The 16,574-nt window shown below is 37.4% G+C and overlaps 1 protein-coding gene across 7 annotated transcripts in view; it reads left to right on the top strand.

The window, feature by feature from the left end:
- CCDC88A (coiled-coil domain containing 88A) overlaps positions 1-16,574 on the top strand; it is a 138,656-nt gene that overhangs the window by 61,700 nt on the left and 60,382 nt on the right. For all 7 annotated transcript variants that reach the window (XR_007462196.1, XM_049651489.1, XM_049651487.1 and 4 more), the window contains exon 8: positions 3,081-3,253. Coding sequence is in view for 6 of the 7 variants with exons in the window: in XM_049651489.1 (XP_049507446.1) it covers positions 3,081-3,253 (173 nt within the window). In the remaining variant the exon portion in view is untranslated. The remainder of the gene's footprint in view (positions 1-3,080; positions 3,254-16,574) is intronic.

Genomic DNA, 16,574 nt, shown 5'->3' with positions numbered 1-16,574 from the left:
AATAAATATCTGCTGTTTGCAAGATCCTGTGCTAAGAGTGCTTGGGAGCAACAAAATGACAAACTTTCAAAAAAGGATCAAAGATCATTACAATCTAATAGGGAAGTTATTTTAATAAAATAATTGAGCTTTGGGGGCACCTGGGTGTCTCAGTCAGTTAGGCATCCAACTTTGGCTAAGGTCATGATCTCAGGGTTTGTGAGTTTGAGCCCCGCGTCAGGTTCTGTGCTGACACCTCAGAGCCTGGAGCCCACTTTGGATTCTGTATCCCCTTCTCTCTCTGCCCTTCCCCTGCTAATGTGCTTGCTCTCTCTCTCTCTCTCAAAAATAAATAAACATTAAAAACTTTTTAAAAAATAATTGAGTTTTTAAATTTTTTAAGTATTTAAAAAATTAGTTGATATAGTGTTATAGGAGTTTCAGGTGTACAGTATAGTAATTCAACACTTCCACACAACACCTTGTGCCCATCACAAGAAGTGCACTCCTTAATCCCCATCACTTATTTCACCCATCTTCTCTCCCCCCCCGCCCCCATACACACACCTGTCTGGTAACCGTCAGTTGATTCTCTACAGTTAAGAATGTTTTTTGGTTTGCCTCTTTCTCTTCTTTTTCCTCTTTGCTCTTTTGTCTTGTTTCGTAAACTCCACATATGAGTAAAATCATATGGTATTTGTCTTTCTCTGACTTAACTTCGCTTAGTGTAATACTCTCTAACTCCATCTACATTGTTGCCAATGGCAAGATTCCACTCTTTTGGATGGCTGAATATTACTTCATTGTGTGTGTGTGTGTGTGTGTGTGTGTGTGTGTATACACATACCACAACATTAGCCATTAATCAGTCAGACATTTGGGCTGTTTCCATAGTTTGGGTATTGTAGATAATGCTGCTATAAACACTGGGGTGCATATATCCCTTTGAATTAGCATTTTTGTATCCTGTGAGTAAATACCTAAGAACGGTTTCCTTATGTCTTAAAATAGACATAATGCCTGTATTGCAGGTTATAGTATTGGATGAAATCTTGTTGGAAAATCCTCTATCTAGGAGTTCAATAAATATTCATTCCCATTTCTTTTTCCCCAGAGAGTGGGCTATAGTTAGAGAATGGCATGGTAGTGTTAAATTAGAAAGTAATGATGACATTTAAGGCCTTATTTGTAGTTTCATTCTGAGTAGGAACTCTATAGAGTAGCCAGGAAAATCTGGGCAGAAAGGAGGAGTTGAGTGGTTAAAGGTTCAGGCATATGTATAGGTGCCAAGGGAGTAATGGTAGTAAAGGAGGCATGGCACAAGAGAGGAATGGTTCCTTCATTGGAAAAATCTGAATATATTGAATAGAGAGCAGATGTGGAGTTGTAAAGAGAAAAGGAACTGATGAGAAGTCACATTCTATAGTTTATCAATAGGCATACTGGAATCTGTGAAAGCAATAGTTGAAAAGACCTTGATTCAGGTGCTGAAATATATCCCAAGGATAAAGAAATGAATTCTGATGGGTGGTTTTTAAAAAAAGAAAAAGAAGAAGAAAAAAGAAGGATAAAAGTAATGATTCAGTGAGGGCATTAGAAGACTTGGTGATAAGAAAACAAAAATGGTGATTTCATTGTCCCAAGGTAGTTACCCCACCTATTCTGCCTGGAGTAAGACAGTTGAAATTACTAACAAAGACAATTTCTGTTTGCCCGAGAAGTTTGAAAGAAAAGCTGAGTAATTGGTTTAGAATAAGAATTTTTCAATAAAAGGAAAATTGGAGGAAAATTATTGAGTCAGGTAAATGTAGGTTAGGTAGCCCTTAAAGTTCATGTTTAGGGAGAGTAGAATGAGATTTATGTCCCTTGGAGAGACTCTAGAGAAAGGAATAAAGGAAGCATTGAGATGGGATGCAGATTAGAACTAGTCTTAAGAAAGAGAACATAGAAAGGATATGAAGTCAAGAGGCTGGCCCAGGAGTCTTGGCATTGCTATTAGTTTTGTGATCATGGACAAATCAATCTCTGTGCCTCAGTTACATTACTGCAGAATTAAGAGATTAAACTAGGGTTGCCTGGGTGGTTCATTTGGTTGAGCATCTGACTCTTGATTTTGGGTTGGGTCATGATCTCGCAGAGCCCCCTGTTCAGGCTCTGTGCTGACAGTGCAGAGCCTGCTTGGGAATCTCTCTCTCTCCCTCTCTTTCTGCCCCTTTTCTGCTCTCTCTCGTGCGAGTGCATGCTTTCTCAAATAATAAATAAATATTTTTTAAAAAGAGAGAGCAATTGAACTAAACCTCAGAGGTTCTCTTAGGTCCCGCTGAGGTCCCTGTTTACAATTCTAGAGCAATGTTGTGTGAAAATGGCAAGATTGCATTTCTGTGCTAATACAGTAACCACTAGCTCCATGTGGATGTTGTATACTTAAAATGTGGCTAGTGTCACTAAGGAACTGTATTTTTGACTTTTTAAATTTGTAGTTAACTATTTGTGCTATTGGCTACCTTATTGGACAGCATGGTTGTAGCCATATTGCGCTTGGGTTAATTTCTTTCCTTTGTCAACAAGTATTTTACACCTTTCCAATAGTTGCTATCTAGTATAGTTATTTTACCACATTTGATTCCTTTATTAAAATATTAGGGAGGGGAAAAAGTATTAAGTCTTATTCTAGTGTTATCTAGTAATAGCTAATCCATGAACTGTTGCGTGAAACTTTAAAAAAAATTTTTTTAATGTTTATTTATTTTTGAGAGATAGAGCACGAATGGGGAAGGAGCAGAGAGGGAGACAGAATCCAAAGCAGGCTTCAGACTCTGAGCTGTCAGCACAGAGCCCAACATGGGGCTGGGACTCAAGAACTGGGAGATCATTACCTGAGCCAAAGTCGGCGCTTAACTGACTGAGCCACCTGGGCGCCCCTGTTGCATGAAACTTTTTAAAAAGATAGCTGAATATCACAAAGTTAGATATTTTTGACCAATGAATTGTTTTGGTATTGCAGTATAGTACTTAAACTTAATGAATAGTGTTGGTGTGTTTAGTTCTCTGATGTGTAGAATACTAACAGTGATTCTGTGTTTATTTTCATATTTCCTTAGACTATCGTAGAACTCTCTGAAGAACGGGATGGTCTTCATTTTTTACCCCATGCCTCTTCATCTGCACAGTCACCCTGTGGTTCTCCAGGCATGAAGCGAACAGAAAGTCGACAACATCTGTCAGTGGAACTGGCAGATGCTAAGGCAAAGATAAGAAGGCTTAGGCAGGAATTGTAAGTTGCTGATTTTCAAGGCTTATTGAATTTACACGGTTGCAAAGGTGACCTAAAAATGTTTTTCGTCTTATGGAATATAGATCAGTTGTTTCAGCTGCTAGCATGACTCTCAGTCAGAGTTCTCACTACCATTTGTTAAAATGAGAAAAATAAATAGACTGGCAGAAAGTTTTCCTAATCCTAAATCTTACCAATTTAAAGGTTGTCCTTTATTCTGAATTTATGTCCTTTTTATCTTTCTTATATTAAAATGATCTTTCTTTTATAAAATATTGTTCTTCCTTGGCAAATTTGGGTCTCCTTAATCTTTGGGGGGTCTCCTTAATTTTTTTAATTTTTATATTTGAAATCTAAAATACTGGCAACCACTGGTTGCCAGTCAGGCAATAAGGTCAATAAGTTTAGCTCTTTTACAGGTCATTAAGTTTAGCTCTTTTAAAATTAATGTTATAAAAGAGTGAATTGTTGGTTTACAGTATTACAAAAAATAATTTTGTGTTATATTCTGTGTTGAGTAATTAAAATGCCTGAGTCATAGGCTTAGACATGGTAAATATTCATATTGGTTAGTGATGATGAAATTACATTTATTTAGCTTTAAAGATAATTTGAGAAAAGTCAGTATAAATTTCACATATGCATTCCTTGGTGAATCACATGTAAAGACATAACCAGTCTCTGCTGGAGATAGTTTGTACTGTAAAAAGAACAAAGGATTTTTATATTTGGGGCTTTTTTTCTTCTCTTTTCTTTTCTTTTCTTTCTTTTCTGTCTTTTTTTTTTTTTTTTTTTTTTTTGGTTTGTTTTCCTGGAATTTGGGCTTCAGAGTATAGATTTAAAATTTAAAGCTACAATATAACAATTAAGTTTATTTACAGATTATTTAAAACAGTTAGTTTAAGAAAGTGATTGAATATGCAAGGTAGAAAAAATATACAGTCTCTAGGAAAATTTGAAAACAAAAAAACTACAGCTTTCATTGTGGATGTCTGTGCTATTATGTATCTATTGAAGTGAACACGCCCAGGATATTCTATAAACAGCTGCACCAGGAAAATTAGAGAAGAGATTGCTGTTATTAGTTTGACTGGCAGTTAATGGATAGCCTAAACAGTGCACACTAGTTTGTTCCATATAATTTAGCACAATCTTCTCTAGTCTTTAGATAAAGCATGCAATTAGAACTGCAATGATGGCTGTGAATTCATTTAACATTTTGCACTATATTAGAATTTGATTTTTAAATGAAATTTACTTGGCCATGGAGTGTATTAAAATTCCAAACAACTTAAAGAGATTGGTAAAATTTGGTTTCTCATGTGCTGACTGGAAAATGTAAATGAATATTATTAATGAGTAAATAAATGTGTCAGATACAGCAGATATTCCCAATAACTAGCATTTCATCAAATACCATCTTTTGTCCTTTGAAAATGTGTTCCTTCACAGATATCTTTTATTAACATTTGTTCTAAGTCTTTTTGTTGGGATAGATCTTTACTGAAGTAATGAAGCATGGAAATCATGGTGGATAAAAATAGTTTAGGTTGCCTTCTACCTAATGGAAATAAATAATTGTAATGAGAACATGCAAATTAACTAATAGAATATTACTTACAGGTGGTACATTATACTATAATTGCTTTTGGTTTATTAACATACAGAGTAAAAAATATAATTTGCAATTTGGATGGAAGAAGTAATTCCTTATAAATTTCACTTTTATGTAGTAGTTAATACCCTATCAAAGACTTCCTTTAATAATTCTCTCTGTGTCAGCCTAGCAAAAAACATGTTTGCTACAGACCATGATTAATATAGATACTATTATGCATTATCCTCCATTGTATATTGATTGCATTGTAAGAAGTTAAGCTTCCAAGCTAAATTTGGTCAGATCATCACACTACAGCAAGTTAGATTTGAACAAAGTCGAGAATATGGCCCACTACTAGAGTAGCAGTCAAGAAACTACAGTGTGTGCACCAGACCTGCCACCTCCCTCCCACTGCTTGCATTTATAAATAAAATTGTACTGAAACAAACAAACAAAAAAATAGTTCTCTCTGTTTCCATGGATCCCATATTTTCAGAGTTTTTCTCTCATACAAATTAATAACTCTTTTTTTTCCCATAATTACCTACCTTTATTTTTTTTAATATGAAATTTATTGTCAAATTGGTTTCCATACAACACCCAGTGCTCATCCCAGTAGGTGCCCTCAATGACCATCACCCACTTTCCCCTCCCTCCCACCCCCCATCAACCCTCAGTTTATTCTCATTTTTTAAGATTCACTTATGGTTTGCCTCCCTCCCTCTCTAACTTTTTTTCCCCCTTCCCCTCCCCCATGGTCTTCTGTTAAGTTTCTCAGGATCCACATAAGAGTGAAAACATATGGTATCTGTCTTTCTCTGTATGACTTATTTCACTTAGCATCACACTCTCCAGCTACATCCATGTTGCTACAAAAGGTCATATTTCATTCTTTCTCATTGCCAAGTAATATTCCATTGTATATATAAACCACAATTTCATTATCCATTCATCAGTTGATGGACATTTAGGCTCTTTTTATAATTTGGCTATTGTTGAAAGTGCTGCTATAAACATTGGGGTACAAGTGCCCCTATGCCTCAGCACTCCTGTATCCCTTGGGTAAGTTCCTAGCAGTGCATTGCTGGGTCATAGGATAGATCTATTTTTAATTTTTTGAGGAACCTCCACACTATTTTCCAGAGCGGCTGCACCAGTTTGCATTCCCACCAACAATGCAAGAGGGTTCCCATTTCTCCACATCCTCTCCAGTATCTATAGTCTCCTGATTTGTTCATTTTAGCCACCCTGACTGGTGTGAGGTGATATCTGAGTGTGGTTTTGATTTTTATTTCCCTGATGAGGAGTGACTCCAGAATTGGACCCACAAAAGTATGGCCAACTAATCTTTAACAAAGCGGGAAAGAAAATCCAATGGAAAAAAAGGCAGTCTCTTTAACAAATGGTGCTGGGAGAACTGGACAGCAACATGCAGAAGAATGAAACTAGACCACTTTCTTACACCATTCACAAAAATAATCTCAAAATGGGTAAAGGACCTGAATGTGAGACAGGAAACCACCAAAACCCTAGAGGAGAAAGCAGGAAAAAGCCTCTCTGACCTCAGCCGCAGCAATTTCATACTTGACACATCCCCAAAGGCAAGGGAATTAAAAGCAAAAATGAACTATTGGGAACTCATGAAGATAAAAAGCTTCTGCACTGCAAAGGAAACAATCAACAAAACTAAAAGACAACCGACGGAATGGGAAAAGATATTTGCAAATGACATATCGGACAAAGGGCTAGTATCCAAAATCTGTAAAGAACTCACCAAACTCCACACTTGAAAAACAAATGATCCAGTGAAGAAATGGGCAGAAGACATGAATAGACACTTCTCTAAAGAAGACATCCAGATGGCCAACAGGCACATGAAAAATGCTCAACGTCACTCCTCATCAGGGAAATATTAACTCTTTTTTAAATAACAGCTTTATTGAGGTAATTTATGTATCAGAAAATTCATCCTTTAAAAATGTAATTCAGTGGTTTTTAGTATATTCATAGAGTTGTGCAACCATCACATAGTATCTAATTTTAAGATACTTTCATCAACCCCAAAGAAACCCCATACCCATTAGCAGTCATTCCTTATTCCTCTTTGCCCTTGGCTCTTGGGAACCTTTAATATATTTTGTGTTTCCCTGGATTTACTCATTCTGGACATCCATTAAAATGGATATGGCCTTTTGTGTCTGGCCTCTTTCACTTAGCATAATGTTGTCAAGGTTCATCCATGTTGTAGCATGTATCATTATGTCATTCCTTTTTACAATAATAATCCATTATATGGATATACCACCTTTTGGTTACCCCTTTATGAGTCGATAGATAATTGGAATGTTTCCGCTTTTTGACTGTTATGAATAATGCTCCTAAGAACATTCATGGTGAACATTTTTATGTGGGCATATGTTTTCAGTTTTCTTGGATATATACTGAAGAATGGAAATGATGGGCCATATGGTAGCTCTGTGTTTAACCTTTTGAGTAACTGTCAAATTATTTGGCACACATTTTTACATTCCCACCAGCAATGTATGAGGGCTTCAGTTTCTCCATAACATCAACAATACTTCTTATTATATACCTTTTTGATTATAGGCATTCTAGTGGGTATGGAGGGATACCTCATTGTGGTTTTGACTTGCATTTCCCTGATGACTAAAGATGTTGAGAGTATCTTTTCATGTGCTGTTGGACATTTGTATATCCTCTTTGGAGAAATGTCTTTTCAGATCCTTTGCCCATTTTAAAATTGAGTTGTGAGATAAACTTTTAAGTGGATGGATGAAATAATGTGAACCCCTGGAAGTGTATTAGAAGTCAGTATAGCTTGCAGTTGAAACCATAGGAGTTTTGGTCATTTCTGACTTAGAAGAGAAATGGGAGGTGTGTCAAGAAGATTTCATAGAGATAATTACATTTCAACCTAGGCATTTATTGGGTATTTTAAAAAGGAACTGCAACAAGTTCAGTAGGCTATAAGGACAAGCATTACAAGAAATTAAGTTGAAAATGAAGGTGTAGATACGTGGAAGGTCATGTATGCAGTACTCAGAAGGTTGGACTTTAAACAGTGGGGATCAGTGGAAGATTTTTTTGAATAGGAGAATAACATCAGTTTTATGTTTTAATGAAGAGATGCTAGCCTAGTAGTTGACTTTTTTTTTTAATCTAAGTCTAGTGGTTGGCTCTTGGTGAATGTTCACATTGAAAAAAAATGAATTTCGGAGGCATACTGCCTGAGTGTGAATCCTGGCTCAACACACTCCTTCACTGAGTGACCATTGCCAACTTACTTGATCTAAGGCTCTCAGTTTGCTGGCCCATTAAGTAGAAATAATAATTGTGCCTACTGTAGTGTTGTTGTGTGTGGTAAGTATCTAAAGTGACCAGTAAATTTAAGCTGGTATCATTGGTACTTTTTTTAGAGACTTATGTGAGGATTGAGTGCTTGGCAAAGTGAAAAGTGCTTAGAAATGTGCCTGACACAGATAGTAAGAGCTTGATAATTGTTAGCCAAAAGATGGGCACACCACATGAAATCAGCAAAAAGGTCAGAGAATTAATATATAGAGGAGAAGTAGAGAACCTTATAGTGTGAAGTTGTGGAAGCCAAAGGAGAGAGGGTGTCAAGAAGAACTGAGTTAATTGTATTGACTTCTTGTAAAAGATCCAAAAATAATCCATTGGATTCATCACTAAGGAGGTAATTGTACTGAAAAACAGTATTAGTAGGGAGGTGTAAATGGAAGCCTCATTGTTGGGGATAGAATGGGCAACTGGGTGCAAAAAGGAATTATTTCTTTTTTTTTTAAACGTTCATTTATTTTTGAGACAGAGAGAGACAGAGCATGAACAGGGGAGGGGCAGAGAGAGAGAGGGAGACACAGAATCTGAAACAGGCTCCAGGCTCTGAGTGGTCAGCATAGAGCCCGACGCGGGGCTCGAACTCACGGACCATGAGATCATGACCTGAGCCGAAGTCGGATGCTTAACTGACCGAGCCACCCAGGCGCCCCAAAAAGGAATTATTTCTTAATGAGGCTGGAACTCATGGATAACTGTTCTGGAAAAATTATTTAAATTCATACTTCACATACATCAAAGTGAACTTCAGATAGATTAAAGAGTTAAATGTAAAAAATGAAATAATGGTGAAAGAATCAGAAAGAAATACAAATGAGTATGTATTTGTTCTCTAGATGGTGAGGAGCTTTGCAAGAGCATAAGAAGTATTTATAAAAGAAGTGGTTCCTCTATTTGTATAAAAGATGCTAAATATGTAAACATCCAGAAAAAAATAAAATTAAAAGCATTTAAATATCCTTCAAAGAGTTAAACAAAGAATTTTTATATGACCTAGCAATTCCACATCTAAATATATTCCCCCAAAATTGAAAACAGACTCAAAACAGGTATTTGTATGCCATTGTTCATTGGAGCATTACTCCCAATAGCCAAAAGATGGCACCAACTGAAGTGTCCATGAACAGATTGTTAAATAAACAAAATGTGCTGTTAGTATACAATGGAATATTTTTCAGACATAAAAATGATGAAATTCTACTACCTGCTATAGCATGAATGAGTCCTGAAAACAGTTTGCTAAGTGAGGTAAGCTGTATACAAAGGACAAATGTTGTATGATTCCACTTAAAATCTTTAATAGGCAAATTAGGAGACTGGTATATTAGGGAGTTGCTAGGGGTATGGCAGAATTGGAGACTTACTGCTTAATGAAAACAGAATTGTTTGGGGTGATGAAAAAGATTAGGGAACAGGTTGTAGTGATAGTTTATTTAATAACATTGTAAATGTAATTAGTGCCACTAAATTTTCTTTTTTTTTTTTTAACTTGTTTTTATTTTTTTAATTTACATCCAAATTAGTGCAACAATGATTTCAGGAATAGATAGATTCCTTAGTGCCCCTTACCGATTTATCCCATCCCCCCTCCCACAACCCCTCTAGTAACCCGCCGTTTGTTCTCCCTTTTTATGAGTCTCTTCCGTTTTGTCCCCCGCCCTGTTTTTATATTATTTTTGTTTCCCTTCCCTTAAGTTCATCTCTTTTGTCTCTTAAAGTCCTCATACGAGTGAAGTCATATGATTTTTGTCTTTCTCTGACTAATTTCACTTAGCATAATACCCTCCAGTTCCATCCACATAGTTGCAAATGGCAAGATTTCCTTCTTTTTGATTGCCGAGTAATCCTCCATTGTATATATATACCACATCTTCTTTATCATTTCATCCATCGATGGATGTTTGGGCTCTTTCCATACTTTGGCTATTGTTGATAGTGCTGCTGTAAACATCGGGGTGCATGTGCCCTTTCGAAACAGCACACCTGTATCCCTTGGATAAATGCCAGTAGTGCAATTGCTGGGTCGTAGGGTAGTTCTATTTTTAGTTTTTTGAGGAACCTCCATACTATTTTCCAGAGTGGTTGCACCAGCTTACATTCCCACCAACGATGCAAAAGAGATCCTCTACTCCGCATCCTCGCATACATCTGTTGTTGCCTGAGTTGTTAGTGTTAGCCATTCTGACAGGTGTGAGGTGGTATCTCATTGTGGTTTTGATTGTATTTCCCTGATGATGAGTGATGTTGAGCATTTTTTAAGTGTTGGTTGGCCATCTGGGTGTCTTCTTTGGAGAAGTGTTTATTCATGTCTTTTGCCCATTTCTTCACTGGATTATTTATTTTTTGGGTGTTGAGTTTAATAAGTTCTTTATAGATTTTCGATACTAACCCTTTATCTGATATGTCATTTGCAAATATCTTCTCCCATTCTGTCGGTTGCCTTTTAGTTTTGCTGATTGTTTCCTTCGCTGTGCAGAAGCTTTTTATTTTGATGAGGTCCCAGTAGTTCATTTTTGCTTTAGTTTCCCTTGCCTCCGGAGACATGTTGAGTAAGAAGTTGCTACGGCCAAGATCAGAGAGGTTTTTCCCTGTTTTTTCCTCGAGGATTTTGATGGCTTCCTGTCTTACATTGAGGTCTTTCATCCATTTTGAGTTTATTTTTGTGTATGGTGTAAGAAAGTAGTCCAGGTTCATTCTTCTGCATGTCGCTGTCCAGTTTTCCCAGCACCACTTGCTGAAGAGACTGTCTTTATTCCATTGGATATTCTTTCCTGCTTTGGCAGATTAGTTGGCCATACGTTTGTGGGTCCAGTGCCACTAAATTTTCACTTAAAATGACTAAAATTGCAATTTTATGTAAAAAATATGCTACCATAATAAAAATAAAATTTGTTTTTAATTTTTTAAAAAAGCATTCAGCAACTATATAGAAATATTTATAAATATCTTATAAATCATAAAAGGTAGGGGCGCCTGGGTGGCACAGTCAGTTAAGTGTCCAGCTTTGGCTCAGGTCACAGTCTCAGGATTCAGTTCGTTATTTCGAGCCCTGCCTCAGGCGCTCTGCTATCAGCACAGAGCTGGCGTCTGAACCTCTGTCTCCCCCTCTTTCTGTCCCTCCCCTATTTGTACGCTTTCTCTCTCTCTCAAAAATGCATATTTAAAAAAATGGTAGAAGTTAATAGCTTTTTAAAAAGTTTTTATTTTAATTCCAGTTAGTTAATATACAGTGTTATATGAGTTTCAGGTGTACAATATAGTAATTCAGCACTTCCATACATCATCCGGTGCTCATCACAAGAAGTGTACTCCTTAATCCCCATCCCCTATTTCACCCATGTCCCCACCCACCTTCCCTCTGGTAAACATCACTTTATTCTGTATAGTTAGGAATCTTTTGGGGCGCCTGGGTGGCTCAGTCAGTTAAGCATCCGACTTCAGCTCAGGTCATGATCTCACCACTTACGAGTTCGAGCCCCGCATTGGGCTCTGTGCTGACAGCTCAGGAGCCTGGAGCCTGCTTCGGATTCTGTGCCTCCCTCTCGATCTGCCCCTCTCCTGCTCGCGCTCTGTCTCTTTCTCTCAAAAATAAATGTTAAAAATAAAACTTGTTTTTAAATTAAAAAGAAAAAAGAATCTGTTTCTTGGTTTGCCTCTCTCTTTTTTTTCCCTCTTTGCTCATTTGTTTCTGAAATTTCACCTATGAGTAAAATCATACGGTATTTGTCTCTGACTTCTTTCACTTAACATAATACTCTCTAGCTCCATCCACATTGTTGCAAATGGCAAGATTTCATTCTTTTGGGTGGCTGAGTGTTACTCCATTGTATATGTATGTACCATGTCTTCTTTCTCCACGGACATTTGGGCTGTTTCCGTAGTTTGACTATTATAGATAAGCTGCTATAAACATTGGGGTGCTTGTGTCCCTTTGAATTAGTATTCGTGTATTCTTTGGATAAATACCTAGTAGTGCAATTGCTGACTGGTAGTGTAGTTCTGCTTTTAACTTTTTAATTTTTTTTAGAGACAGCACAAGCCAAGCCAGGGAGAGAGTTTTTTAATTTTCTTTTTTAATGTTTATTTATTTTTGATAGAGAGAGAGACAGTGCTAATGGGGAGGAGCAGAGAGAGGAAAACACAGAATCTGCAGCCATCTCCAGGCTCTGAGATGTTAGCACAGAGCCCAATGCAGGGCTTGAGCTCACAAACCATGAGTTCATGACCTGGGCCAAAGTCAGACGCTTAACCAACTGAGCCACCCAGTCGCCCGAGAGAAAATCTTAAGCAGGCTCCAGAAGCCTGATGCGAGGCTCAGTCCCACAACCCTGGGATCATGACCTGGGCAGAAATCAAGAGTTGGATGCTCAACTGACTGAGCCACCCAGGCATCCCATCTATTTTTAAGTTTTTGAGGAACCTCTATACTGTCTTCCAGAATGGCCACACCAGTTTGCATTCCCACCAGCAGTGCACGAGGGTTCCCCTTTCTCCACATCCTTGCTGTTGTTGTTTGTGCTTTTGATTTTAGCCTTCCTGACAGGTGTGTGGTGATATCTCATTGTAGTTTTGATTTGTTTTTCCCTGATGATGAGTGGTGTTGAGCATCTCTTCATGTGTCAGTATGTCATCTTTGGAAAAATGTTCATGTCTTCTACCCATTTTTTAATTGGATGGTTCATTTCTTGGGTGTTGAGTTTTACAAGTTTTATGTAGTTTGGGTACTAACCCTTTATCAGATAGATCATTTACAAATGTCTTCTCCCATTCCATAGGTTTGCCTTTTAGTTTTGTTGATTGTTTCCTTTGCTGTGCAGAAGCTTTTTATTTTGGTGAAGTCCCAATAATTGATTTTTGCTTTTGTTTCTCTTGCCTCAGGAGACATATCTAGAAGTTGTTACAGCCAAGCCAATGTCAAAGAGGTCACTGCCTGTGTTTTCCTCTAGGATTTTTTATGGTTTGAGGTCTCACAGTTAGGTCTTTAATCCATTTTTAATTTATTTTTGTGTTTGTGTAAGAAAGTGGTCCGGTTTCATTCTTTTGCATGTTGCTGTCCAGTTTTTCAACACCATTTGTTGGAGAGACTGTCTTTTTCCCATTGGATATTCTTCGCTGCTTTGTTGAAGATCAATTGACTTTATAGTTGTGGGTTCACTTCTGCATTTTTCTGTCCTGTTCCCTTGATCTATGCATCAGTTTTTGTGCTAGTACTATACCTTTTGATCCTTTGTTCATAACTTTAAGTCTGGAATTTTGATGCCTCCATTTTTGCTTTTCTTTTTCAATGTTGCTTTGGCTATTCAAGGTCTTTTCTGATTCCATGCAAATTTTAGGATTGTTTGTTCTACTTGTGTGAAAAATGCTGTTAGTATTTTGGTAGGGATTGCATCAAATATGTAGATTGCTTTGGGTAGTATAGACATTTTAATAGTATTTGTTCTTCCAATCCGTGTGCATAGAATGTTTCTCCATTTCTTTGTGTCCCCTTTAATTTATTTCATCAGTGTTATATAGTTTTCAGAACAGAAGTCTTTCACCTCTTTGATTAGGTTTATTCGTAGGTTTCTTAATATTTTGGTGCTTTTGTAAATGGGACTGATTCCTTAATTTCTCTTTCTGCTACTTCATTATTTTTGTATAGAAATGCAACAGATAGTCTGTATGTTCATTTTGTATCCTGTGACTTTACTGAATTCATGTATAATTTCTAGCAGGTTTTTTGGTGGAATCTTTCGAGTTTTCTTTGTAGAGTATCATGTCATCTGCAAATAGTAAAGTTTTACTTCTTCCTTGCCTGTATGGATGCCTTTTATTGCTCTTTGTTGTCTGATTGCTGGTTAGAACAATGGTTAACAGTGGTTACAACTTCCAGTACTATGTCATACAACAGTGGTGAGAGTCCCTGTCTTGTTCCTAACCTTGTTCCTGACCTTAGGGGAAAAGCTCTCTTTTTCCCCTTGAGCATGATATTCACTGGGTTACTCACATGTGGCCTTTATTATGTTCAGGTATGATCCGTCTGACTCTACGTTGTTGAGGGTTTTATCGTGAATGGATTTGTACTTTGTCGAATGCTTTTTCTGCATGTATTTAGAATGGTCATATAGTTTTTATCCTTTCTTTCATTAATGTGTATCACATTGATTTGTGAATATTGAACCACCTTTGCAACCCAGGAATAAATCCCACTTAATTGTGGTGAATGACTCTTTTAATGTATTGTTGGATTTAGTTTGCTAGTATTTTATTGACCGTTTTTGCTTCCATGTTTGTCAGGGATACTGGCGTATAGTTCTGTTTTTAGTGGATTCTTTATCTTTTAGTGGATTCACTATTTGTTTTTTAGTGGATTCTTTATTCTTTTTTTTTTTTTATTTATTTATTTTTTTATTTTTTTTTTTCAACGTTTTTAATTTATTTTTGGGACAGAGAGAGACAGAGCATGAACGGGGGAGGGGCAGAGAGAGAGGGAGACACAGAATCGGAAACAGGCTCCAGGCTCTGAGCCATCAGCCCAGAGCCTGACGCGGGGCTCAAACTCACGGACCGCGAGATCGTGACCTGGCTGAAGTCGGACGCTTAACCGACTGCGCCACCCAGGCGCCCCGGTCTTTATTCTTTATTCTACCCTCATAGAATGAATTTGGAAGATTTCCTTCCTTTTCTATTTTTTTGAATAGTTTTAAGAACAGGTATTAACTCTTTTTTAAATGTTTGGTAGATTTGGGGTACCTGGGTGGCTCAGTTGGTTAAGTGTCCAGCTCTTGATTTCGGCTCAGGTCGTGATCTCACAGTTTGTGAATTGGAGCCCCACATGGGGATTCTCTGTCTCCCTCTCTCTCTGCCCCTTTCCTGCGCTCATTCTCTGTCTCTCTGTCTCTCTCTCAAAAATAAATAAACAAACTTAAAAACATTTTTTTTAATGCTTGGTAGATTTACCTCTGAAGCCATCTGGCCCTGGACTTTCGTTTGTTGGGAGATTTTGATTACTGATTCAACTTCTTTGCTGGCTGTTACTTGGTTCAAGTTTTTTTGTTTCTCCTGTTTCAGTTTTGGTAGTTTATATATTTCCAAGAATTTATCCATTTCTTCCAGGCTGTCCTAGTATTCAAATAAATGCAAATTAGAATAATAACTCAAAAATTTTCAATTGTTAACTTGTTTCTCATGTAGGCAATTTTATCCTCTGATGCTTGCATTATAAATTGGTAATGACCTTTCTGCAGGGATGTTGACAGTACACATCAGCAACCTTTAAACATGTAATGTACTTTTAGAAATCTATGGGGCGCCTGGGTGGCTCAGTCGGTTACGCGTCTGACTTCAGCTCAGGTCACGATCTCACAGTCCGTGAGTTCGAGCCCAGCGTCGGGCTCTGGGCTGATGGCCCAGAGCCTGGAGCCTGCTTCCAATTCTGTGTCTCCCTCTCTCTCTGCTCCTCCCCTGTTCATGCTCTGTCTCTCTCTGTCTCAAAAATAAATAAACGTTAAAAAAAAAAAAATTAAAAAAAAAAAAAAAAAAAAAGAAATCTGTCCTGAAACATATACGAGGTTTTCTTTGTGGTTTTTGGCTTTTTTTTTTTCCCCTTTTAAGTAATCTACACCCAACATGGGGCTCAAATTCATGACCCTGAGTTCAAGAGTCACATGCTCTTTGGACTGAGCCAGCTAGGTCCCCCTAAACATACAGTATCTTATGCATAATGAGTTTATTTACCAAAACATTATTCATTACAATGAAAATGGAGTCCACAAAGGGACTGTTTCTCAATTAAAAATTATGGTTCTCAAAAAAGTACAGGTATTATGAGAGGTCAGCAACAGATTGTGCAGTGAATGCTTTACCTTTTTTAATTAAAGAACAGAAGGTGGAAAAGTAGAGTTAGTGAATGGAAACTTGAGTTTGAGCAGCTTGGCTCTGAAAGGGAGATAGGAAATGAGGGAAGTAAAGTAGTATAAAGAGAAGGAAAAGAATAGAAATTGGAAGATGTTTATAGACTACAGGGAAGAAACCAATAGGGACATAAATATTTTAGGTATTTGTGTGGCAGTGTGTACTTTCCCTTTAGGCCACAGTAAATATTGAAAATAGTTGGAGATCCTTTTAAGACTCAGACCCCCCCCCCCCCCCAGGGCACTTGGGTGGCTTAGTCAGGTAAGCATCCGACTTTGGCGCAGGTCATGATCTCACACTATGTGGGTTCAAGCCCCGTGTCGGGCTCTGTGCTGATAGCTGGGAGCCTGGAGCCTGCTTTGGATTCTGTGTCTCCCTCTCCCTCTGCTCCTCCCCTGCATAATATTATATATATATATATATATATATATATATATATATATATATATATAT

Source organism: Panthera uncia, assembly GCF_023721935.1.
Source record: "Panthera uncia isolate 11264 chromosome A3 unlocalized genomic scaffold, Puncia_PCG_1.0 HiC_scaffold_11, whole genome shotgun sequence".
Classification (NCBI taxonomy): Eukaryota; Metazoa; Chordata; class Mammalia; order Carnivora; family Felidae; genus Panthera; species Panthera uncia.
This window is presented reverse-complemented; position numbering and strand designations above follow the sequence as displayed.